This window comes from Schistocerca americana, chromosome 2 (assembly GCF_021461395.2).
Source record: "Schistocerca americana isolate TAMUIC-IGC-003095 chromosome 2, iqSchAmer2.1, whole genome shotgun sequence".
Taxonomy (NCBI): Eukaryota; Metazoa; Arthropoda; class Insecta; order Orthoptera; family Acrididae; genus Schistocerca; species Schistocerca americana.
Genome location: NC_060120.1, coordinates 744140310 through 744167285, shown reverse-complemented (window position 1 = coordinate 744167285; position 26976 = coordinate 744140310). Strand labels below are relative to the sequence as shown.

The window sequence follows — 26976 nt, the reverse complement described above, 5'->3', positions numbered from 1 at the left end:
AATATTTGTTTCCACAATTGGTACACTACTTCCAACACCATTTCCACTTCTGGAAATAGTCTTGGTGTGCGACCTACTGGATTGCGTGAAGTGCCATCTGTGAAATTTCTTTTCTCTCATCTGTTGTTGCAGATCTTTGTCCTTCCAATGGGATTTTCAACTTTGGAAATAAAAAAAGTGTCATCATGAGTTACAATTCACTTCAGGAACATATCGTTCTCATTTGTGCAATCCAAAAGCCCACCACAGGTTGCAAGGCGAAGGTCTGTCTGGTCTTCACTCATTAGCCACAGGATGAACTTGGCGGCAACACGATGCATTCCAAGATGCTATCAGGCTTTCATGACATGATGCAATTAAAATGTCACATTCCTTAGCAATCTCTTGAATTGCCAGTCTTCGATTGACTGCACAAATTCATTGATGTTCCCGATATGATGTCATCAGTAGCCATCGAAGGGCATCCTGAACGAGGGTCATCTTTAACTTCCGTCTGGCCATTTTTAAACAGTGTGCATCATTTGTAACACTGAGTACAGCATAAGCACACATCACCGTAGGCATCCTACATCGTTTGGTGTGCTACTGCAAAGATTTTCTTGGGTTCCACATAAAATTTAATGCAGCTCATGGCTCTTCAGCACTGCGTAATCAAATGTATCTGGACACCCTGCTGAAAATGACTTACAAGTTCATGGCCCCCTCCATCGGTGATGCTGGAATTCAATATGGTGTTGACCCACCTTTAGCTTTGATGACAGCTTCCACTCTCACAAGCATACATTCAGTCAGGTGCTGGAAGGTTTCTTGGGGAATGGCAGCCCATTCTTCAGAGTTCTGCACTGAGGAGAGGTATAGATGTCGGTAGGTGAGGTCTGGCACGAAGTCAGCTTTCCAAAACATCCCAAAGGTGTTCTATAGGATTCAGGTCAGGACTCTGTGCATGCATTATGAACAGGTGCTCAATCATGTTGATAGACGCAATCGCCAACCCAAATTGCTCTTCAACAGTGGGTATCAAGAAGGTGCTTAAAACATCAGTGTAGGCCTTTGCTGTGATAGTGCCACGCAAAACAACAAGGGGTGCAAGCCCACTCCGTGAAAAACATGAGCACACCAAAACACTACCATCTCCGAATTTTTACTGTTGACACTACACATGCTGGCAGATGACATTCACCGGGCATTTGCCATGCCCACACCCTGCCATAACATTGTCATGTTGTGTACCATGATTTGTCACTCCACACAACATTTTTCCACTATTCAATTGTCCAATGTTTACGCTCCTTGCACCAAGCGAGGCATCGTTTGGCATTTACCAGCGTGATGTGTGGCTTATGAGCAGCCACTCAACCGTGAAATCCAAGTTTTCTCACCTCCTGCCTAACTATCATAATACTTGCAGTGGATCCTGATACAGTTTGGAATTCCTGCGTGATGGTCTGGATAGATGTCAGCCTATTACATATTAAGACCGTCTTCAACTGTCAGCGGTCTCTGTCAGTCAACAGTCGAGGTACCAGGCAGTAGGTGGCAGCACAATGCACCCAATACGAAAGACGTATGGTTTCGGGGGTGTCCAGATACTTTTGGTCACATAGTGTAACTCTGCCATCTTGAAATTCACAAACTGTGCGACACAATGTTCTACTCTATACAGCTCTGAACATTAACTAACAGACATACAACAATGAAATTTCTGGCAGTTATGCATTAAACACAGACGTGCAGCTATGCCAACTGTATTTCACTCGAACACACCATTGGCACAAAATTACGAATTTTCCAGAATTTTTTGAGCAGACCTCATATTGAAATTTCCTGGCAGATTAAAACTGTGTGCCCAACTGAGACTCGACCTCGGGTCCTTTGCCTTTCGCGGGCAAGTGCTCTACCGACTGAGCTACCCAAGCACGACTCATGACCCTTCCTCACAGCTTAACGTCCGCCAGTACCTCGGCTCCTACCTTCCAAACTTCACAGAAGTTCCTCATTGATCATGTGATGTCACCTGAGGTTGGATATGAATGCATAAATGTGGGCCACAGACAGTGAAGAGAGTCCAGTTCTCCCTACCCCAGGGGTCATAATTATGAGGTGATAGGAGAATGGAGGCCACCCATAGCACCATCACTTCCCTTTGAAACCAAGTATTTAATATTATTTGTTTGTGAATGAATTCCTGCTTACAGCAGCTGTCCCCCAGGGTTCACTACGATTATAGCCTGTCTCTGTTGAATTTAATAGTGCATGGGCAAATTTCTACCACTGATTTTAACACAGAGCTCCAGTTTAGCAAAACATTTCAGTCTAATAAGTCAATCAGCTCCTGATCAGGAAGAGGGTGAATTTGTTTGAAAGCTCAAGTTTAAATAATGTTGTGTGATTTGAGCACTAAGATAATTTAATAGATTAACATTGCATTTTTGTCCTTGGAGCAGAAACAGTGCCAGCTATTTGAAAACCTACTTTCAGTGAATCTTGTGTCTGCTCAATTATTGAAATGAAATTGAAAAATAGTAGAACTTAAGCCGATGGAAACATAAGGGCCTACATGAAAGCAGGTGTGCAATTTGGAATGTATAAAGTGCCAAAAGTACCATTAGCAGCTCAGACAAATAAACATAATGCCTCATTTTGATGTTTCATGCATATAGGAGATGGCCTTTTTCTTACAAGATCACAAATAGAAAATCATTATCTGAAGTATTTCTGAATGAAACTGTAACCCAGCAGAGAAAGAAATAGCATTTACTTGCTAGATAATATCAGATCAGATTTATATATAAGCTTAAAGTCCCCTTGCTTTTGGAACATGGAGCGCTTTTTCCAGAGAAGTAGTTGTTGCTGAAAATGGAACTTTTAAAAGATTCTCGGTGACTTTCTTTTCTGAGTGATGAAAAATCTTTGTTAGCAGCAGGCAGGCAGGCACATCAAAAAGGGTGATAGTAGCTGTTCTTTCACATAATTTGTCAGACATTTATGAGGGAGTATGCATGCATTCACACACTGACTCCACCCCCCCCCCCTCTCTCTCTCTCTCTCTCTCTCTCTCTCTCTCTCTCTCACTCACACACACACACACACACACACACACACACACACTTACAAGTTCATGGCCCCCTCCATCGGTGATGCTGGAATTCAATATGGTGTTGACCCACCTTTAGCTTTGATGACAGCTTCCACTCTCACAAGCATACATTCAGTCAGGTGCTGGAAGGTTTCTTGGGGAATGGCAGCCCATTCTTCAGAGTTCTGCACTGACCATGCAGCTCCATTGAATTTTGGGTATTTAAATGTCACAGGTTTGAGTGCCAGACTGTGTGTCCAGTTGTTGGGTTTTAATCCTCTGTCACTCCTAGGATTGTTGTCCATCACTTCCCTCTTCTCTCACCTCTGACAATGTTTGTTAATGTGAAAAAAGGTGAACTGCACTGTGATTCCGAGTCCTTGCTACAGTGTAACTCTTTGTAGTCCTCCTATAACAGGCTGGAATTGGTGTGTAAGTCGGTTTAAAGGTTGGAGGAAGGCACGGGCATACCACTTCCAACGGGACCATATCTAATAAATCAGTGTTAAAACCAGTTGTGTGTGTGTGTGTGTGTGTGTGTGTGTGTGTGTTTCTACTTATCATACAGCAGGTGCAGCCCAAGCAAAAGTTAACTAAAATACTAGCTTTCAGAAGTAGATATGCTTGATCTAACAAAATCTAGAAAAGATTAGGACGAGAGAGGCTGTTGAAGTGTTGAGTATTCCAGGTCAAAGAAAAAATCAAATCTTCATTTTCGACTCTGTTAGCACAGAAATGGGAATGTGTGATCATGAGACCATTACAGCTTTACTGAAAACATTGGTAAGTAAGAATACAAAGAAAGACAGGAAGATATTTCTTGTTTAGCATGTGTGACATGAGACAGATTTCAGATTACCTCACAGGTCATCATGAAAATTTAATGTCCAGCACTGACAATGTTGAGAGCATCAATGGACAAAGTTCAAGAGCTTTGACAACAAACTTTAGACAAGTTTGTACCCAGCATAACTGTGAGGGGTGGAAAAGACCAACTGTGGTTTGACAGCCATTTTAGGAAGCTGCTAAGAAAGCAAAGAGAGCTTTTTTGCAAATTTAAATGTGGCCAAAGCTTCACAGACAAACAAAAACTTAACAAAACCAAAATCAGCATGAGGAGGGCTATACGTGAAGCATTTGGCGAAGTAAAACTCTATCTACCAACTTAACAGAAAATCCTAAGAAATTCTGATCTTATATTAAATCAGTAAATTGACTTATGCCATGTGTCCAGAGGCCCAGCGCCCTTAGTGTCATTGAAATAGAGAATAACACAGAAAAGGCTGAAATACTAAATTTCTTTCACCAAAACTCCTTTAAACTGTTGCATGAATGACAGATATCAAAATAAATAACCAAGGGGGAGAAAAAGCAACTGAAATTGCTTAACAGAGGAAAAGCTTCTGGACCTGATGGGATACCATTTTGATTCTACACAATGTGTGCAAAAGAACTTACCCTTCTATCAGCAGAATACCATAGAATTCTAGAGGAGTGAAGCATTCATGATGAGTGGAAAAAAAACCACCCAGATCAGTCCTGTTCTCAAGATGGGTAATTGAACAGATGCACAAAGCTGTAGGCCCATATCTCTGACGTCAGCCTGTTGTATAGTTTCACAACATGTATTATGCTTGCATGTTGTGACATTTCTGGAGACTGAAGATCTCGTGTGTAGTCAACGTGGGTTCTGAAGACAAAGATTGTATGAAACCTAGCTTGCTCTTTTCATCCATGAGCTCTTGACTCCCAGGAGGCATTCGTAATTCTGAATGGAGGGAAGTCATCAGACGTAAAAGTAATGTTGGCCGTGCCATAGGGAAGTGTTATAGGATCATTACCTTTGCAGTATATATAGATCACCTAGTAGATAACATTAGAAGTTCCATGTAGCTTTCTGCGAATGTTGTTGTTGTGTATGGAGAACTCACAACACTAGAAAATTGTAAAGAAATGCAGGAAGACCAGTAGAGGATTATTACACTTTGTCCAGGAAGTGGCAACTGGTCCTCTGTGTAAACAAATGTAACATTTCCAAATACATATACAGCCTCCTTTATCATATGATTACAAAATCGCAGAAGAATCACTGGAAGCAGTCACTTCTGTAAAATATCTAGGAGTATGTATACGGATTGATTTGAAGTGGAACAGTCACATAAAATTGTTAGTAAGGTAGATGCCAGACTGAGATTCATTGAAAGAATCCTCAGGAAATGCCGTCCATCAACAAAGGAAGTAGCTTATAAAACACTCATTTGACTATTATTTGAATATTGCCCATTGGTAGGGGATCCGTATCAGATAGGACAGATAGAGGAAATAACGAAAATCAAAAGAGTAGCAACATGTTTCACAACAGGTTCATTTAGTGTTTGTGGAAGCGTCACAGAGATGCTCAGCCAACACCAGTAGCAGATGCTGCAAAGAGGCATTCCTCATCATGTTGTGGTCTACTGTTGAAGTTCTGAGAGTATGTTACTAGAAGAGTCAACCAATACGGAGGGGTCCAAAAAAATGTATCCACTGTTTAAAAGTCCATAACTGGCAAACTCATTGACGGAGTTGTCTCATCTTTGGTAGTGTAATAGTTTGTAGTTCCGGCAATCTCCACACGAGCGTTGTATTGCGTTGTTTTGTTTTGTCAGATGGCAGTCGCCAGAGTCAGTGTTTTGTTCTTAGTTGCACCTAGTTACTCGAGTAAACATGGCTGGTGCAAGGCTTACATTCGATGAAAGGAAGTCAGTTTTCAAGTGGTATTTTAAGTACGAAAACATTAATGAAGTTCAACAGCAATGGCGAAATGAGTATCAAACAGAGCCACTGTAAACAAACAACGATCTGGACGACCTGTAACAGTAACAAGTCCAGCTAACTCCCGTCGTGTGTTACAACAATTCACTCGCTCACCACAGAAGTCTGTGAGACAGTGTGCCGATGAAACTGGAGTGAGTCGCTCAAGTGTTCAGTGAATTTTGAAGACAGCAAAGTGGAAGCGCTACATCCCACGATTGCCACACGCAATAAACGAGGACGACCCAGATCGTAGAATGGAGTACTGCGAGTGGTTTACTAACATGGTGCACAATGATGAAGAGTTTGCAGAGATGATTTTGTGGTCTGATGAGGCACAGTTCAAACTCAGTGGTACAGTAAATGACCAAAATTGCATCTACTGGGCTGCCGAAAATCCGAACCTCCATGTAGACAAAGCTGTGAATTTGCCAGGAGTAAATGTATGGTGTGGGTTGTCTTACCGGGGCTCGATTGAGCTATTCTTCTTTGACGGCATAGTTACTGATGAGGTGTACCTTCAGAAGCTTCAGACATCCATTTTACCTGTCATCCGAGACTTGTATGGAGACGGAAGAGTTTACTTTCAACAAGATGGTGTCCCAACCCACTACCAAAGTCGTGTTAGGGCGTATCTCGACGAAAATCTACCAGGAAGATGGATAGGCCATAGAGGTGCTGTGGGGTATCCACCACGTTCCCAAGACCTAACTCCTCTGGACTTTTACTTATGGGGAACACTAAAGGACGTCATTTATCAACAAAAGCCATGCACACTGGATGAACTTCGAGAATCCATCATACATTCATGTGCAAATATCCAACTGAACACATATATAGTCAGTAGTTCGTGCTGCAGTTCGGTGGCATCGTTTGTGTGTGGATGTTAATGGTGACCATTTCGAACACTTACAGTGATATCTTTAAGTTGGACTTTGAGCTACACTTTCACCAAAAATGAGACAACTCTGCCAATTAATTTGCAAGTTATGGACTTTCAAACAGTGGATACATTTTTTTGGACCCCTCTGTATATCACCTTCTCCTACGCATCTCTAGTGAAAGACCATTAAGGTGAAATTAGAGAGATTTGAGCCCACATGGAGGCTTACCAGCAATAGTACCTCCCATAAACCATACACTACTAGAACAGGAAGAGGGGGAAGTGACACTGATACACAAAGTACCCTCTGACACACACCAAAAGATGGCTTGGCGGCTATAGATGTAGATGTAGATCTTTTCTTAATAAATACTATATAAGGATTGAGTGTTACAAGCTGTAATCTTTATGTTTCAGTTTTGTTTCTGCAAAACTGACTCAGAGAAAAAGATTAGAAATGTATATTTAAAGTGTGGAAAAGTGATGTTTCATATTACCTCTCACTAATGATTTATTTGTTTCCTTTGGCCATTGTTACCAGTTTTTCTGCTTGGTTAGGAGGTATGCCTTTTTTCCATTTACAGAACATGTCATTTAACATATCTATACATAATCACTTTTTTTTCCATTAAATCATTATTATCATCAGCAGCAGCAACCATTTGACGTCCCTGCTGATAAAAGTCTCTTCTGAACTTCACTACGCATTGTGGGCTTCATCTATATGCATACATGAACTCGTACATGATGGGCTTCACCTATGTTCTTTCTGGATGTTTTCTATGTCATCTATCCCTTCCCTGTTATGTTGTCATCCTGGTCTATTCCTTTCTCTTGGAACATTGCATAGAATTTTCTTGGTCCATCTACCATCCAGTCACCTGGCTAAATATCCCACTCACCCATTTTTGTTACTGCCATAATTACATCTACTACTCCAATCCATCACTTGAGTCGTGTTTGTTTCCCACTCCCTCCCAGTAACTCTCATTATGCGTGTTGTTACGGCACACAAGAAGGTGGGTATGCCACATGGCCTGCAACTGTTGCAGGAGTATTAGAGTCCATTACTCTCAATATCGTTTTATGTAAATGGAATACTGCCTTTTCAGGAACTTTCACTTGGTGGCGGTGTCTTTGACAGTCCTCCTCTTGGCAAACTAGCCTTCCAAGCCCGAAAGTGTTTAGTGGGATACAAGAATAGTACAAAACCTTGAGAGAGTTATGCTCACAGCAGACACAGCCCAGATCTGAGTGCATGTAATTTACAAATCCTGAGATCAATACAGCCACTTAACACAACTGTTCACAAACTGATCCATTGAGATCAGTACCTTATGGGTGCTAACAGTATCATGCAACTTTCTGGAGTTTCGGTGCTTCTGTGATTTGTTCCCAAAGTCCTCACTATAGGATTAGAGGGCTGTCCCTGCACCCTACAGTGTTTGCACTAATTTTCATTGTGTAATTGCATATTATCATCAAACTGAAACCAAACAATTTGGAATTTATGTACAGATTGAAAAAAAAAAAAAAGTCACATTCAATTTCTTTGTTATTTCTTGAATGATGGAATTGTTTCCACTGACGCTCTACTTCTTATTTAAACCACTAATGGCTATATAGCCTTTTTAAGTTGATTATTTCATGAATATGTATTTTATGATAGTCAAATAAGAAGTGTTGTATCTAGCAGTATAATTTATTTCACAGTCAGTAAGCATGAGTGAACACATGTACTGTACCCAGTTTTGCATCTCATGCTTTCATGGATACCAGTTGCATGACACATTGTCCGATTGTATGATCTAGTTGTTGTTTGGATGACAAACATTGATTGATTTATAGCATTATTTTTCAGGAGTTCATCCAGGATATTATTGTTTCTTGTACTTATATTTCGGCTGATGACCTTTCAGCTATTCTCAAGGTGAGTCACTTGCAAGATTTTGAAAGCACTTGATGCTGTGGTATAAATGTACATGCGTCCAATATAACGTTGGTAATGAAAGTTGCAGTCATAGACAAAACTTTATGCCTCTAAGAGTAGAACAAAGACAGTGCAGAGTCAGTGAATCAACAGTGCTTACGAAGCATTTGATTGCTTACTGTGGATGGCGTATGTTGGGGTGGCAGGCAGTAAAGCCTAGAACAATATAGCTTTTGAGAGCGCAGATGTGAAATGAAGGTTTCCCGTCATTTGTCAAGCTGGAAACCCTCCCCTGTTAAGAAGGTTGTCTGCTAATTGTATTTCTACAGCATCCTTTACCATTGAATCACAGTAGGATGAGACTGTGGCCAGTATCTTAAGTTTTCTATTATCCAAGAAATGACAATTGGAAATACAATGTTCACCCTCTGTAGATTTGTTGGGCTGTAGTAGGTGAGTGTATCACTGGTGTTCAATGCAACATTTTATTACAGTACTTATTGTGTACTGTCCCCCCCTCTCACACACACACACACACACAAGGAATTGAATGTATACTTGCCTTCTGTAATAGCAGGTCATCCTTGCAAGATCCCAGAAGAGCCGCTGTCTTGGGCGGTGGAAGGAAGATTTCATACAAGTTGTTGTTCTTCATTATTCTGGCAGTTTTTGAATAAATCCGACACTGGGAGCCTACATAGTGAAATGGTACACTTTGAAGAAATATTATGGAAGAATAAATACATAGAACCATAAATTAAGAGAGCTCTGCAGTTGAAAATGCCAGACCAACCAGAAGAAGAGCAATAAGAAATAGATGTAAAATCTATGGTCATTCTACTTTATGTGGGAAATATTTCATCAAAAATTGCAAGAAAAAAGAATTAAGTGGATGTGATCTTCCTTCCACCGAACAAGAGAATAGCTCTTCTGGGATCTGTGAAGGACAATATGCTTTTACAAAAGACAGATGTATATGAAATTCCTTGTGAGTGTGGCAGATGGTACATAGGACAGACAACACACGCTGTAAAAGACTGTTACACTGAACACCAGCGATTCACCTGCCTACTGGAACCCAACAAATTTCCACTGGCCGTTCCTTGGTCTACAGAAAAGTTAAGATACTGGCCACCATCTCATCCTACTGGGATTCAATTGTCAAGAATGCTGTGGAAATACAATTAACAGACAGTCTGCTGAACAGAGGCCTTGACAAATCGTGGAAACACTTCATTTAATGTCTGTGCTCTCAAAAGATATATTGTTCTAACCTTCACTGCCTGCCATTCCAACATGTGCCATCCACAGTAATCAACCAAATACTTCATAAGCACTGTGGATTCACTGACTCTGCACTAGCTTTGTTTTACACTTAAAGGCATAAGTTTTATCTGTGATTGACATTCTTGTTACCAATAGTGTTATCTTGGATGTATGTGCATTTATTCCACAGTGTAAAGTGCTTTAAAATTGCAAGTTGCTCACATTGACAATAACTGAAATGTTGTTAGCAAAAATATCAGTACAATAGTTAATAACATCCCAAATGTACTCCAGAAAAATGATGCAATATTCAAACTGCCAGAAAAACTTCAATACGGTAACACAATAATGGACTTGTTCACTTAAAAATGGCTGTACAGCTGGAATTGACCTGTAGTGTTGTGAATAAACTAACAGATTCGGTCTTAATGGAAAAAGTGTCATCTAAGAGAAATTCGAAATAGGCTATGCACAACCAATTCAGAAAAAAACTATTTTTTTGTTAAAATTATATATCTTTTTAGTGTTGCATGTTGTTCTGTGATTTTGCAATGATTTATTAGTATTTAGCAGCTTTTAACATTGAAGCCACAATACTCTATCTGATCTGGGCCTTAGTCAGGTATTACATATGATGCACCATAATGTTTGTGAATTTTTATAATTTTTGACTTAGTAATGCAAATAAAGTTGCTACTAATGTGCATGAATGAAATGTATTGCAAAAGAAATTGAAATATGGCACTTGTTATAAATTTATTTTATATAGTATAGGCAACATATTTTTTAGTAATTGCCTTAATTGCATACTGAGCACTTTTGCCATGCAAATTATACATGATCACTGGAGTACTGGTATATTACAGAAAATTTACTTTTTAATCCTCTGTTTCATCTCATTTCTGAGTTTCAGTCTTGTGTGTGATTACAAATAAAATATTAATTAAACGCTGCTGAGATAAATCCTCATCTTCAGCATGTCTAAAGTGAATGTTGCAAATGTTACTTTTCTGTCAACTTGCATTTCCTTATCTTATCTATTTTAAAAAGCTGATAAAAATGCTCTTAATGCCATTTTAAGAGACAGTCTTCACTCCTTCCGATCTGATCATGTAAATGTAGAAAAGTTTTGGAATGATTTCACAGAGAGAGTATCAACAGCATTTGAGAGATAAATATACCACATAAATTAATAAGTGATGGTACTATCCCCCATGGTACACAAAATGAGTCAGATCACTGTTGCAGAAGCAGCGAAAAAAGCATGCCAAATTTAAAAGAACGCAAAATCCCCAAGACTGGCAGCAGAGTTTTACAGAAGTTCGAAATATAGCGCATACTTCAGTGCGAGATGCTTTTAATAATTTCCATAACGAAACTCTGCCTTGAAATCTGGCAGAAAACCTGGAAATTCTGGTCATACATTAAGCACACCACTGGCAAAATGCAATCAATACCTTTACTGCACGATAACAATGGTGGAGTCACTGATGACAGTGCCACTAAAGCAGAGTTATTAAACACAGTTTTCTGAAACTCCTTCACCAAAGAAGACGAAGTAAATATTCCTGAATTCCAATCAAGAACAACTGCCAAGATGACAAGCATAAAAGTAGATATACTCAGTGTCGCAAAGAGCTTAAATCACTTAATAAAGGCAAGGCTTCTGGTCCAGATTTTATACCAGTCAAGTCCCTCTCAGAGTATGCTGATACAATAAATCCATATTTAGCAATTATATACAACCGCTCACTCACAGAAAGATCTTTACCTAAAGACTAGAAAATTGCTCAGATCACACCAATACCCAAAAAGGGTGATAGGAGTAATCCATTGAATTACAGGCCCATATCACTAATATTGATTTGCAGTAGGGGTTTGGAACATATACAGAATTCGAACATTATGAAGTACCTCGAAGAAAACGATTTATTGACACATAGTCTGCACGTATTCAGAAAATATCGTTCTTGCGAAACACAACTAGCTCTTTATACTCATGAAGTAATGAGTGCTATCGACAGGGGATGTCAAATTGATTCCATATTTTTAGATTTCCAGAAGGCTTTTGACACCGAAGTGTCTTCTAACAAAACTGCGTGCTATGGAATATCACCTCAGTTGTGCGACTGGATTCGTGATTTCTTGTCAGAAAAGTCACGGTTCCTAGTAATAGACGGAAAGTCATTGAGTAAAACAGAAGTGATATCCGGCGTTTCCCAAGGAAGTGTTATAGGCCCTCAATTGTTCCTAATCTATATTACCGATGCGGGAAACAATCTTCTTAGATGTTTGCAGATGATGCTGTCATTTACCATCTTATAAAGTCGTCAGATGACCAAAACAATTTGCAAAATGATTTAGATAAGATATCTGTATGGTGCGAAAAGTGGCAATTGACCCTTAATAAAGAGTAGTGTGAAGATATTCACGTGAGTACTAAAAGACATCCACTAAATTTTGATTAGACGATAAGTCACACAAATCTGAAGTCTGTAAATTCTACTAAATACTTAGGGATTACAATTACAAATACCCTAAATTGGAGCGATCACGTAGATAATGTTGGGGATAGAGCAAACGAAAGACTGTGATTCATTGGCAGAACACTTAGAAGGTGCAACGGGTCTACTAAAGAGACTGCTTACACCAAGCTTGTCGGCCCTATTCTGGAGTATTGCTGTGCAGTATGGGATCCACATCAGATGGGACTGACGGATGACATCGAAAAAGTACAAAGGAGGGTGGCTCATTTTGTATTATCATGAAATAGGGGAGGTAGTGCCACAGACATGATATGTGAATTGGAATGGGAATCATTAAAGCAAATGCGTTTTTCGAAAACATTCTGTTGGCACCCACCAACATAGGGAGAAATGATCATCACGATAAAAAAAGAGAAGTTAGGACTCGCACAGAAAAATTTAAGTGCCTGTTATTCGGGCGCGCTGTTCGAGAGTGGAATGGTAGAGAGACAGCTTGAAAGGGGTTCATTGAACCCTCTGCCAGGCACTTTATTTTCACATAGATGTAGATGTAGGTGAGATCTTTCATCCTCCCACACACATTTCTGGTAGATGTATGACATCAGAATTGCATCGATAGGTTTGTCCAACCAGAATGGAAAATTGTATCAGTGAGGCATACTCAGAAGTTACGAAAGGCTCATAATATTTTTTTCCTACTTTTATTTCCACTCTCTTTTTAAGAATACATTTGCAAAAGTATTTTGTTACGAACCATTGCTTCATTTCTCCTAACCCATAGTTATGTATATAGAAACTGGAGAGAGCAATTTCTCCATGTTGTTCATAAGTGAGAAATGGAAGATCAATCAAGGCATTTCTGTATGCTGAAGGGTGAATCACTTCTCAGTTATGAGTCTTCAACTTAACTTTTTTTTATTTTTTAAGGAAAGGTAAAAACTTGCGGAATGGTTTAGTCATCAACAGGCATATAAACGAGACTGAAAACTTCTTGGGCTTTTGACTGAATCCTTTATTGAGCTAAAGTAAACATATATACACATATGCATGTACACCCCTGTGTGACTAAATTGTGCCAGCTAAATACAGTATGCCAGGACTGTAGTTCTGCAGCTTGACTAGGATGAGGGATTGTTTCAAGTGGAGTGGGAAAAGGAAGAAAGTAACCAGTGAGCAGGAGGAATGGTCCAGGAGGATTGACTGGTGGCTGGGAGGGAGGAAACAAATGCACATAACAGAAATGCCGAAGGGAGAGGCAGCAAGTACATGAGATAAGAATGTGACATGGGCACAGTCACTGGTGAGTGTGAGCAGTGACAGTGATAATAATGTGAAGGAGTGAATTAGGAGGGCTTGATAGAAGAGAGAAGGGAGAAGACTGCGGGAAGGAGGATGTGAGTAGGGTCACTGAATTGTTACGGTACCTCTCCATAATGTCGCAACAGCCTTTATCTGCCCAGTTTCAACCATTGGGAATGTTGATGGCCTTATGGAGTCTGACTGTGGTGAGCGTCCCATGGAATGAAGCTTACCTCTAGTATACTTGCTAATGTGATGTAGTAATTCTAAAAATTGTATGACTGACTGCCATTTTCAATACCTAATTATTTCCAGTCGTGAAGGTAATGTGTGATTAACCAGGTTATGTTCATTTCAGAAATTCTGTCTGCAAATGCACAATCATTGTTTATGCCTGGTTAATGTTAATAAATCGAAAGGTATTTGTATATTGCACCCCAGTTGCCTCATCTTATTCGATTTAACCTGTATATTGACTTCATTTTAATTGATTTGTTTATTCATTTGGCAACAATACACATAATGTAAAGTCATGTAGTTATGTATACAAAGTTATATGTGCTTTGTACACCACAATAATGATTGTAGTATCACCATAATAAATATCTGAAACCATAAAAAGATTGTAAGTATAGAGACTCATTGTGTGGTAGCCATTCTTGCATGTGAATTAAAGCTTTTAACTGAATATTCAATTAGTATAGTCACTGCAATTTTGGAAACTTTACTGCATTTTCTTTCTATGAAAGTGCAAATCTGCCAACTGTATACTTGGTATTTACCTAAGTATTATGAAAAGTACTTAACAATAAACTCCCCCAGTAGTAAAAGTATACTGGTTGTGTGAAGTATGTTGTAATTTGTACAAAAAATTACAGTTCACTGCAAGAAAAATGAACTTCTTCCCTTGCACTTGAAGATAACTGAAACTACAAGAGAAAACAGCAGCAGGAATATTTCTGTACCGGTACCAGTATACATTTTGTTTGCCTGTGTACTTTAATTGAAGATGTTCTTGTTTGCAAAAGAAGTCTCTTGAAATAACTAGCTTGTAAATTTTCCTTTATACTTTATAAAAAGCCGAGAGTAAGTTACCTTTTAATTCCTTTTCTTTATGCTTTTTATTCTGAGGTGTACCTAGTTTGTTTTAGTACCAGTAACTGACGTGTTTTTGAGAGATCCTCAATATTTGAAAAGGTGTACATTCATAGAACATAAAGTTACAACATAAAACCCATCAAATATGAGCTTCAACTAAAATGACAAAATCCAGTAAGGCATCTCTCACTTCTCAGACCTCGGTACACCTTGGAAATTGATAGACATCCAAAACGGTTGAAACTGGGCATATACGTGTCATAGTGATGTCATGGAATGGTATCACCACAGTGGGCATAACACCTCCCTCCCGAGGCAGGATGGAGGTTTGCATGGGACAGAGAGCTAGTGGAGATTCGAGATTCAGGCCAGGAGGATTATGGAAATAATGGATGTGTTGCAAAGTTCAGAGAAGCTGGAAGCTGGTGTTTGGGGAGGGCCGGGGGGGGGGGGGGGGGGGGGATGGAAATGACACAGGTTATGAAGTAGCCATTGAAATTGAGCATGAGCTGCTCAGCAGTGTGTTCTGCCATTGGGTGATCAACTCTGTTCTTGACCACAGTTTAGCAGTGGCCATTACTTCAGATGAGCCACTGACAGGTGCTCAAGCCCACATAAAATACTGTGCAGAATTGCAACAAAGCTGGTACGTGACATGCCTGTTTTCACAGGGGGCCCTGCCTGTAATGGGATTAGATAAGTCTGGTATGGGACTGGGGTGGAGCAGAATTTGCTGGGTGGGTGTATCGGATAGGTATTGCATCGAGGTTTTCCACAGGGATAAGACAAACCTTATGCCACATCCGGTCCCATCCCATAGCCACTGGGTCATATCCCTGTGGAAGACTCAAATGCAAGACCTGTGCAATGCACATCCTCCTGACACATCCTACTCCAGTCACAAGTAATGAACTCCATACTGATTTTGGTGATTATAGCCATGGTCTGATGTGGCACTACTGTTTTAATTGTCACAATACGATTAGTCAAAAAGCAGCAAAAGATGACATATAATGTACAAGAGCATTTCAAAACACTTTGATAATCTTAAACAAATAGCAACAGCAGACTATTTGTCTCAGATATATCAGAATTTTTTGAGATGTTCTTGCATAAAATATGTCGATGTTGGACTGTTTTTGAAAGTGTGGCAATAATTGTAATACTACAGTATCACAAGGTAGCTATAACCCACCAAAGGCAGTAAGGAGTATGCTACCTTGCATGATACTGGTTGAATAAAAATATTTTTTAAGTCATCCATTGTTAAATTTACTCATTTTAAATAACTGGGTACTTTGGAAAATAAATTCCAATTGGGATGGAAAAAATTACAGAAATCAACTAAAATTGGTTTCTTGTTCATACAGATTTGCTTTCCACTGTGCTTGCACATCAGTGCAACCTTTGCTGAGGTACTTAGCATAGCGTGGTAGCATGGCACCAATTTTAATTATCTTTTTTCATAGAAACTTGCTATGTATAATGATAAGTTGTTGACAGTCCTTTTAATCTTGCGAGCATTATCTATGTATATATTCCACAAGCCACTGTACAGTGCATGGCATAGGGTACATCATACCAGTATTATCGATTTTCCTTTTATTCCCCCCTCTTTCTTGTTAAAAACTTCAATGACTGTTGAGGCAGAGAGAGTGAAATGTTGCTGTACAATCATCATTTCCACAGAGCTGAGTATTTCAGACGCATATAGAACATTTAGGGTTCTTCTCTAAGGAATAACAGTAATACAGCGATTAGTGACAATTTTGAAAAAAGTTATTTGTGTATTATTGACAACTCTGGAATTCTCTTTTGGAAATGAAGTAAATATTTTACAGGATAATACAGTGATTGGGCAACATATGAGCATTAATATACAAACATCCAAAACATGCAGTAAATTAGTGATGTGAAAGACAGAAGGGTGTACAAATGTATTTTTACAGTTTTTCTTTTGATCACACTTGCTAGTCAACCTGTGAGGCTAGTTTGTACATACATGCTAAACTGCGTTTTATCTTAAATATTATCGACAGTCAGTTTTTGCTACGGTGACAGTGCTGTCAGCTAAGTACCAGTTACATTCTTGATCATTACTGTCACTATTACTGCTACCACTATTAATGCAGTTTGATCACAGAATGTTAATAAATTTGTTTTGAGTCAGTGTCAGTGTTTGTCTTGTAAAAACTCTTCTTTTGTATCTTTCTTTAATTTAGGATGACAATTTGGTCGAACCAGATGATTCCTTACTCTTTGAGCCAAGACTGTCAAGACCAAAGAGAGGTGATGTGGCTCATACTTCCTCAGAACCACCACCAATAAAAAGAGTGAGTGTGATGACTAGTCATTTAATTTTTGTTGCAATCTCATACCCTTTCAGTGGCAAATGTCACTAGGTCCTTATATTGCATTTGCATTAAAAAATAGTGTATTAATATCTGCATGCAGTTTTTAAACCACAGGCAGATTCAATCTTCAATAAAGAAAATATTTATAAATAATGGACTGTGTAAAGAAGAAGCTATTGATGCAATATAGTAATGTGTGTGTGTGTGTGTTTTGGAAAAAAGGAGGGCTTGGTGTGCTACTGTGTGATATTATTTAGATCTTAACTATTGATAAATAGTTCACATGGATTAATTATTCAGTGTTGTGAGTACTGAATCAACTGTTATCTGTAGAGAGATTTTTTGGGTTTGTAGTGTGACTTTTGTTTCTTTATACTGTTGTGTAACATTTTGTTGGGCAGTGAACTTTACTTTAAATTATCCGCCAATGCCATCTGTGTGGGCTGGCTGCCAGAAGCCACCATCAGTGGGTCACTGGACTTGTGCACATCATACGGCAGCCACTGTCCCATCTATCGGAGCCTTCCTCTATATAGGAACAGTGCAGCAGGCACTCGCTCTCAGATGTATTCTTACTATTTACTTGTATCAGTCTTCATGTTTGTTGTTCATTTGTATATGGGTAGATAAACTTTGATTAATTGTGGCCACACTGTTAGTTGTTGTATCTTGTGTTGTGACACAATTGGTGACAAGTAAGGCATTTACTTGCATGTGCTGAGTCCACTTGGTTGTTCCTTGTGTTGTCATGCATGGAGGCAGTGCTCAGGTCTCTTCTGAAGCAGTAGTAGGCTCTTAGGGTTGCGCAGACAACCTTGTACATGGGTCAGCCACAGCTATGAGTAATCATCTTGGGTATTAATAACTTCGTCAGCCATATTTAGTCCCTTATTATTGGATCACTACCAGTTTTGTGGCACAAAAAGCCACATCTTCAGGTGAACATATGGTTGCTATCACAAACTTCCACACCATCAAGATACTCGCTGACTTTTGATGATGTGGCTGAAGACAGGGAGGTTTATGAGAAGCTGCTTTGGTAACACTATATTTGTGAGGCCTTGTTCCTTTCCTGGATTTCTGCTCGGATCTACCAGTTGTCGTGCCATTTAGCCCCACTCCAGGAACCAGCATTGCTTTCATTTGACGAAATGTGTAAGTTGTGAAATTATCATTGTAAATGCACATGTCATTGTGGTGCATGGTAGAGTTCTGTCATTGTCAGAAACAACCAAACGAGCCCTCTTGGGCTTGAGTGGCAGAACTCCACATCTGCAATCACAAATATATGTCTGTTACCAATGCCCATAATGATTCCTATGCTGTTTCTATAATCTGAGACACCATCTTTCGGTCGGCTGCCGACAAGGAGGCGAGTCAGCAGGCATTGCAGTGCAAGACTCCATCTTTGGCTGAAGTGTTAAATATTGCTCAGTCTTTTGATCAGTTTCATTCTGCAGGTTATCAGATTGAGGCTTGGTATGACATCACCTACAGTGGCTCCAGTTACTGGATTTTGGACATCAGTAAGTTTTTGGGTTGAGGATGACATGGCAGCCGTACAAATATGACCTCCGCACCACACTGGACAGTGCTGTGCCAAATGAAAACAACCACCTCAACAAAGGCAGCACTCTGCCCTCCCATCTGTGTCATGAGTCGTGATAGGGCTGTGTGCCCTATGTGCTGGGTGACTTGCAAGAAACTTAGGAAAAAAAGGACATATAACTTCTGTGTGTGTCATTCCTGTGGACATGGATGTTAATTGTGTGTCTCCAGTGCTTATGACTCATAACAAACTGTTTATTGAAGTGAGTGATATACATAGTGCTGAGACTACAGGTGGACACGTGTGCACTTTATTGAACTCATATACTTTTATGGATTTGGGATCTTCATCATTGTCTCTGGTTTACTCAACATTTGGTGAGTTACAACAAGCAGTATATTCCAATTTTGGGAAAATTTATGGTGCCTACTGTGTATACATGTGTGGTTTGTTCCTTGACTTTCTTGGTAGTGGATGATGCTGGTGCTGACAATTATTGAGTCTGGGTGCTTCTGGTGCTTTCAGTTTTTCCATTTTGGATGTGGTGCATCTTCTTACAGACCAGGTCCTGTACCAGCAGTTAAATTCCCTGTGTTTTGAGTTCTCATCTCTTCTTTTGGGTGGGTTAGGTTATGTCACTTATTTTGCGACCTACATTACCCTGAAACTTACAGTGCGGCCAAGCTTTTTCTGTGTGGATCCTATTCCTGTAGCTTTGTGCAATCGAGTTAAATCAGAATTGGATAGGTTGATGGCACTGGAGATCATATGCCTGATTGCATCGAGTGAATGGTCTATCCCCCCTTGTGACTGATAAGACATTGACTGGTCAGCTTCGCCTCTGGGTAAGACTAAAGTTTCCATTAATACTCAATCTGTCATTGACATCCACCCTCTGCCCTGTCAGGATGAGTTGTTGGCTGAACTAGCTGGGGGCCAGTTTTTCTCCAAAATTGATTTGTCTGAAGCCTGTTCATAGTTTCCATTGGATAAGGATTCTAAATGGTTCCTTGTGATTAACCCACCCTTTAGAGTGTATCAGTATCAGTGCCTCCCGTTTGGTGTGGCTAGCACACCAGCCATTTTTCAACAATTGTCAGTGACCATTCAAGTGTGCTTCAAGTACCTTGTTGATATTGTTGTTAAGGGTGCAACCACGGAAGAGTTACATTCACAGGATGATTATTTCTATGCCAAGCCAGATATTTTCTTCCCAGCTCTTTAACAAATTCCAGAGCACAACCATCAAACGTCAAGAAACAATACTTAACATAAAATTCAAGTAAGTATGTTTGGCCTATAAAATAATACCCAGCTATTTAATCACAACTGTAAGAAACAAGTCATCTACAACACAACAGACAAAATGTAAAACTGAAATTACGTGGATAAAGTAAGAAATCCAGTCTCTGTATTTTTATTTTTTTTTTATTTATTTTTTTATTTATTTATTTATTTATTTTTTAAGGAAAAGGCAGTGAACATTGAACTATACAGGTTATGTTCAGAACTACCAAACCATATAAAGTGTCCACCATTTTTTGATGAATTAATGCACAGGGTTAGAACATATACTGATACATAATAGAAAGAAAACAGACAACCCAACAAAAGAAACTCGCCAAAATGATAAATCACACAAACATCATCAATCACATCATCAGTACAGCAAACACACTTTTCACAAAGGAGTGGTTCATTTAACAGACATAAATTTATCTGAACAAGAAGGGTCCCAAATGTAACATAAACACAATGGTCTCACACAGGACAGTAGAGAATATGACAGAAACTGTACCCATCATAAAGCAACAGGAAATATTGAACACACATCTGAATTCAGTGCAAGCTTAAAAAGAGAACTAGTCACTGAGAAAATAAAACACACAATCAGAGAGAATAAAACCACCATGAAAGAAAACATAATGACAACTAGTGAAAAACCTGCAGAAAGCTGCAGAAGAAATTAACATAATAAAATGCCATAATAACAAAGTCTGACAAGTGCAGTTCAATTGTACTCATAAAAGAAAAGGATACATTGACAAAAAATTAGAATTCATCCAAAACACATCATCACAGAATCAACAAGTGACTCAGCAAACCCATACCAAAGAAACTTACAGAAAACATGGGAGAACAAAGAAACAATTTTCACAGACACACAGATTAAAAGAAGGATACAGAAAAATCCCAAGGTCCCCACTCTAAAATCATTGCCTAAAATTCACAAACCAGGTATCCCTATATGCCCACTGATTAATTTTACCAAAGCACCAACATACTACTTAGCCAAACAAATCCTGACACACTGCTACAGACAATATACAAACATACCAAAAAAGAAGACAGAAAAACTGAAGTGACTTAATAGAAAAAATAAAAAATGGTAACACACCAAACAGAGCAACAATAATTTCATTTTATATAATCTCCATGTACACAAATTCCAACAGAAGAAACCATCAACATCGTAGAAAGAAATATCCATCTACAAGGAAACATACCCACAACAAACATACAAGAAATATCAGCTGTACTCAAGCTCATCGTGGAGCCAACCTGCTTCACATTCAACAACAGATTTTACTCTCAACAAGAAGGAATCTCTATTCACTGGCCTGCTAATTAACATTTCCATGAATCAGAAAATTAAATCTTTGACAAAATAGTAAAACCAAAGCAGTACAAAATAAAATATTAGTACAGATATGTAAGACAATATTACTTGCCTCATAGATGAACCACAATTTCATATAAAAGAACTTCATGGGGACATAAAACACCATCCAGCCACAAATAAAATTCACCGTTGAAACATGAATAAGTGAAAAACAAACAAATTAACACTAAACAGTCACAACAACAAGTAATCATGGTGCAAACTCTGTGCTTGGCAAGAAATCATATAAAATGAATGTGTCATGACAAGAATGAAAGAAATAAGCATGTCATCTTGGCACAAAAAAATAGAAACACCATACCATAAAAAACTGTAAATAACACACTAAACAATACGATAAATAGTCATTCTTAGTCAGAAATACATAATAAACAGAAAATAAAATAAAATTTTGCTGTTTGCAGACGACAAGCTGTAGATAGCCTAGTAAACCTCTAAAGCTACTAGCATATATATCCAATATGTCCATGTGATGTATGTAAACAAATGTGAGCATCTACTTTATTTTCAAAAGTACTGTAAAACTAGAAACTTTAGACTTATCATAAATAAACAGCATTTTACAAATGTAAATATTTTGTATGAAATGTTTCTTTAAAGGTTAACATGTAACAGTTTTCCAGAAGGAAAATAAACAAACCCACTGAAGATAACACACCTTGTTCACGGTCTTACAAACTGCAGAGTTGAAATGCAACTTAGACAAGTCACACTTTTTTCAGCCACCCATTGTGTGTTTGGGGTTTAAGATTCCTCAGGGTGGTGTTAAGCCACAACATCATTATTTTGATGCTGTCACAGCTCTTCTTCATCCTACCGGTGTCAAAGAACACCAAGCATTTTTAGTTAAAATTTCATATTATCACAAATTCATTTCGGGTGAGGCACGTTGCGCCATCCTCTGCACGAGCTGCTCCACAAGAACATTTCTTTTCAGAGGACATCAGCCTGTGGGCGCATATTTACACTTTTGAAATCCAAATTACATTCTGCTTCTTGTTTAGCTACTTTCCATTCTGGCCACCAACTGGTTTTGGCTATGGATGTCTCTCAGTATGGACTCAGGACCATTCTCACACATTGATATGAGGATATTTCTGAATGCCCCATAGCTTCTGCATTAGGAACGCTCAGCTCTGCTCAGCAGCGCCAAGTTGAAAAGAAAACACTTGCTATCATCTATGCTCTCAAAAAGTTTCATGTGTTCTTGTATGGGTCTGAGTTCCACTTCATTACTGACTGCAAGCTTGCTTTCTTGCCCAACAAAGTGGCACATTGCCTCCAGCGATGGGCTTTGTTTCTGTCTTGCTACATCTATGAAATACATTTTTGGCCTTCCACACAACATGCCAATACCGATGCACTGCCGTGGCTTCTGATGGGATTGGATCCTACTTTTGAACAAGATGAACTCTTTTGTTTTCATGTAGATATTGAGGTGCATTTTACAGTGGAAGGGTTTCTTTATCGCAGGCTCCCAGATCACAGCCACTGTCACTATCAATCTGTATTTGTGTCAAGTTGTTCATCTTGTTCAGCACAGTTGGCCCGATAGGCCTCTGGGCAGGGCTTCTGATCCTTTGTGTATCTATTTTGCCTTGCGTACTGCCTTTCAGTATTTGATGGGGGTGTTCTAACTACAGATAGGCCATTGTCCAGTGTTCTTCTGATGCCCTGTGGCGGGATGTGCTCCAGTGCCTACATTAGGGGTCTCCTGTACCAAGTCATTGGCCTGTCAGAACATGTTTTGGCCTGGCACCAATGACAGCATACTCTCAATATGCTACCCAACAGGCAGTGCCACGGGCAGTGCTCTCTCAATGTGCCACACTGCAGTGTCTGTGGGAATGCTTCCTTGCTGATTTTCTTGGACCCTTCCTCAACTTTTACTGGATGTTGGTTGGAAATACTTTCTCTAAATTTCCAAATGTTATCCACTGTCCTCTTATGTCAGCCACAGCCATGATTCAGGTCCTCTCCAAACATTTTTCTGTTGAGTGGTTGCCTAATGTGCTTGTGATGGGTATTGTTCTGCAGTTTGTGTCTCAGTCTCACCAAGATTTCCGAATCCGTCAAGGCCTTCACCATGTGACTGCTCCTCTTTTCCACCCCTTTCTAACGGCAAGATTGAACATCTAGTCCACACTTTCAAGGTTCAAACAACGTAGTAAATTGCAAACTCTTCCACAGTGGGTGCCTTGACATGCTTCTTGACTTCCTACAGATTTGCACCGATGGGCCGTGGAGTCTGGACAAGATGCTCCATTGTCATCAGTCATGCATCCTCCTACATCTGTTCATGCTGCTCCACCAATGGTCGTCAGTGTATCCATTGTCTCAGGTCATCCCTGGTTCCACAGTCTGGGCTCAGTGGGTTTGGCTGCAGAAGGAAGTGGATTCCAGCCATGATCCACAACTGCCATGGCTGTCACCAGTGAGGGGGGATGGAGGGTGGTAGAATGTCACCATGATTAGCTGTATCTTTGTCACCATGATTAGCTGTATCTTTGTGCCTCGGCAAGGGCCAGGGGTCTGCACTGCTGCCTTCGTCTTCTCCCTCAGTACCTGTCCAGGCCTCAGGCCTCTTGGGGTGTCTCTGCTGCATGAGCAGACCAGCCCTCCTTGTAATGTCACTGCCTCGTGCCACTCCTCCATTATCTGACCGCCTGGCACATCTGCTGGCCTTTCCCACTACGACACTGCCGCCAGAATTTTCCCTGCCAGCTGGGTCATCGTCGTCAAGTCCAGGGCCTTCAGGTCCTTCACCATACGTGTCCCGGCACCCTCATCTTAGTGGCTGCCAGCTTCATTGTCGGCACTGTTCCACAACATCGAGGTCCTAGACGCTGAAATTCTACTTGTGCTATTGTCACCAGTCCTCTCATACTGTATTTCACAGGGGGACAGCTGCTGTGCGTGTGCACGGACATGCTGCTTCTGCCCATACTCACCTGTTCCAGCCCGGAACCTCCTTGTGCTGCCACTCTCATTGCCTGCAGCACTTGCCGCAGAGGCTATAGATGCTTCTTCAGTCACCCTGAAATCTGCATCAGAGGAGCACCCTTTCCCCATGGGGAGGGGGTGCTATAATTCTGTATGCAGTACCTGGATATACGCCATGGCACCAGGCCACCAGCACGCTACACTTGCACTATGTGATCAAAAGTATCTGGACACCTGACTGAAAATGACTTAAAAGTTAGTGGTGCCCACCATTGGTAATGCTGGAATTCCATATGGCGTTGGCCCACCCTTAGCCTTTATGACAGCTCCCCTCCCGCAGGAATGTGTTCAGTCAGGTGCTGGAAGGTTTCTTGGGGAATGGCAACCGATTCTTCACGGATTGCTGCACTGAGGCGAGGTATCGGTGTTGGTCGGTGAGGCCTGGCACAAAGTTAGCATTCCAAAACATCATAAGGTGTTCTATAGGATTCAGGTCAGGACTCTGTACAGGCCAGTCCATTATAGGGACGTTATTGTCATGTAACCACTCCACCACAGACCGTGCATTAAGAACAGGTGCTTGACCATGTTGAAAGATGTAATCACCATCCCCAAATTGCTCTTCAACAGTGAGAAGCAAGAAGGTGCTTAAAACATCAATGTAGGCCTGTGCTATGATAGTGCCACACAAAATAAGGGGTGCAGGCCCCCTCCTTGAAAAACACGACCGCGTCATAACACCACCGCCTCTGAATTTTGCTGTTGGCAGTACACACACTGGCAGAAGACATTCACCGGGCATTCACCATACCCACACCCTGCCATTGGATCGCCACATTTTGTACAGTGATTCATCGCTCCACACAATGTTCTTCCATTGTTCAGTCATCAAATTTTTAAGCTCCTTACACCGAGCAAGGCGTCATTTGGCATTTACTGGCATGATGTGTGGCTTATGAACAGCCACTCAACCATGAAATCCAAGTTTTCTCACCTCCCGCCTAACTGTCATAGTACTTGCAATGGATCCTGATGCAGTTTGGAGTTCCCGTGTGACGGTCTGGATAGATGTCTGCCTATAACACATTATGACCCTATTCAACTGTCAGTGGTCAACAGACGAGGTCGGCCTGTATGTTTTTGTGTTGTACGTGTCCCTTCACATTTCCACTTCACTATCACATCGGAAACAGTGGACATAGGAATGTTCAGGAGTGTGGGTTATCTTGCCTACAGATGACACCCAATCACCTGACCACGTTTGAAGTCCGTGAGTTCCACGGAGCGCATTCTGCTCCCTCATGATGTCTAAAGACTGCTAAGGTTGCTGATATGGAGTACCTGGCAGAAGGTGGCAGCACAATGCACCTAATACGAAAGACATATGTTTTTGGGGGTATCCGGATACTTTTGATCACATAACGTATAATTGTCCACCAACAGTATCTGCATGGGCTAGGCACCAGAGGCCTTCTGCATTGGTTGATAGGACTTCTGCGCATGGCACATCAGCTGGCACACCGTCTACCGGAGTTCTGCTCCTTATAATGACAGTGCAGCAGGCACTCGTTCTCAGATATGATCTTACCATTTACTTGTATCAGCTTCTATGTTTGTTGTTCATTTATATGTGAATAAATAAACTTCAGTTAGTTGTGGCTGCACTGTTATTTGTGTCTTGCATTATGACATATACATATTTTCTTATGAGGATGAGGATGTAACAAGTGCTGAGCAATGATATGTGGCTTATTTATTAAGCAAAATGCGTTTCACAAAACACAGGTGCGATACTGAAAACTAAGTCCAGGTATAGTCAAATTTGAACTTTAGGTTTACTATGCCTAGTAAACCTTGCAAAGTTCAAGCCCCTCATAGTGGTCAGCATATAAATAACACCCAATCTCAGTGTCTGAGCATTGATCAAGAACAACATGCAAGTGGTTCTTCACTAGATGTGTTGGCATCTTTATTCCAAGTTGGAAGAAGCTGGCTGTTACCACATGGCGGTATGTGGCACTGGGAGGCATGTTCTTTCCTTGTAGCACTGCTTGCATCATAAACACAATGATTTGTGTGCCACTGGCAATGAGACTGAGCAAACCCAGTTGCATGTATTGAGATTGGAATCTCTGGATACACCAACAAGGTTGTAAAATGACTCTAAAAATTATATTCTGGTGCAAAAGATTTTCTAGAAGTTTACTGCAGGCATAAGGTATGTACCAAAAAAATTCTAAGAGGGCCTGACTAGCTGCTTTTCCTATAATTTATTTGTTTTTCCCATGTCTATTTTTTTCTTATGTCTGTTGATGATAATTTAATGTTACTTGTTATGGACACAAGATTCTAGTCCCGTGAAGAGAGAAGTTATTGGTATCACAACACAGTAATGGAAAGTTATTGGTTCACACATTGATTGAAACTCTGGGCTGGTATATGGATCATTATTGCCTAATTGATTGCTAGTCAGTGAACAGCCACAAAAAAAAGAAGAGGCATTCAGAGAGAGCTCTCCTTCAGGACCAACAGACACATAAATAACAACTGTTGTTACTTGATTCAGCCCCAGAAGGCACAAAATTTAGACATCCCTTTAGTGAAATAGGTATTGTT

At 40.1% G+C, this 26976-nt stretch overlaps 1 protein-coding gene across 2 annotated transcripts in view; it reads left to right on the top strand.

Annotated features, from left to right (window-relative positions):
* LOC124594853 (serine/threonine-protein kinase mTOR) overlaps positions 1–26976 on the top strand; it is a 264014-nt gene that overhangs the window by 134157 nt on the left and 102881 nt on the right. For both annotated transcript variants that reach the window (XM_047133312.1, XM_047133311.1), the window contains one exon: positions 17054–17164. In XM_047133312.1, the coding sequence (XP_046989268.1) occupies positions 17054–17164 (111 nt within the window). The remainder of the gene's footprint in view (positions 1–17053; positions 17165–26976) is intronic.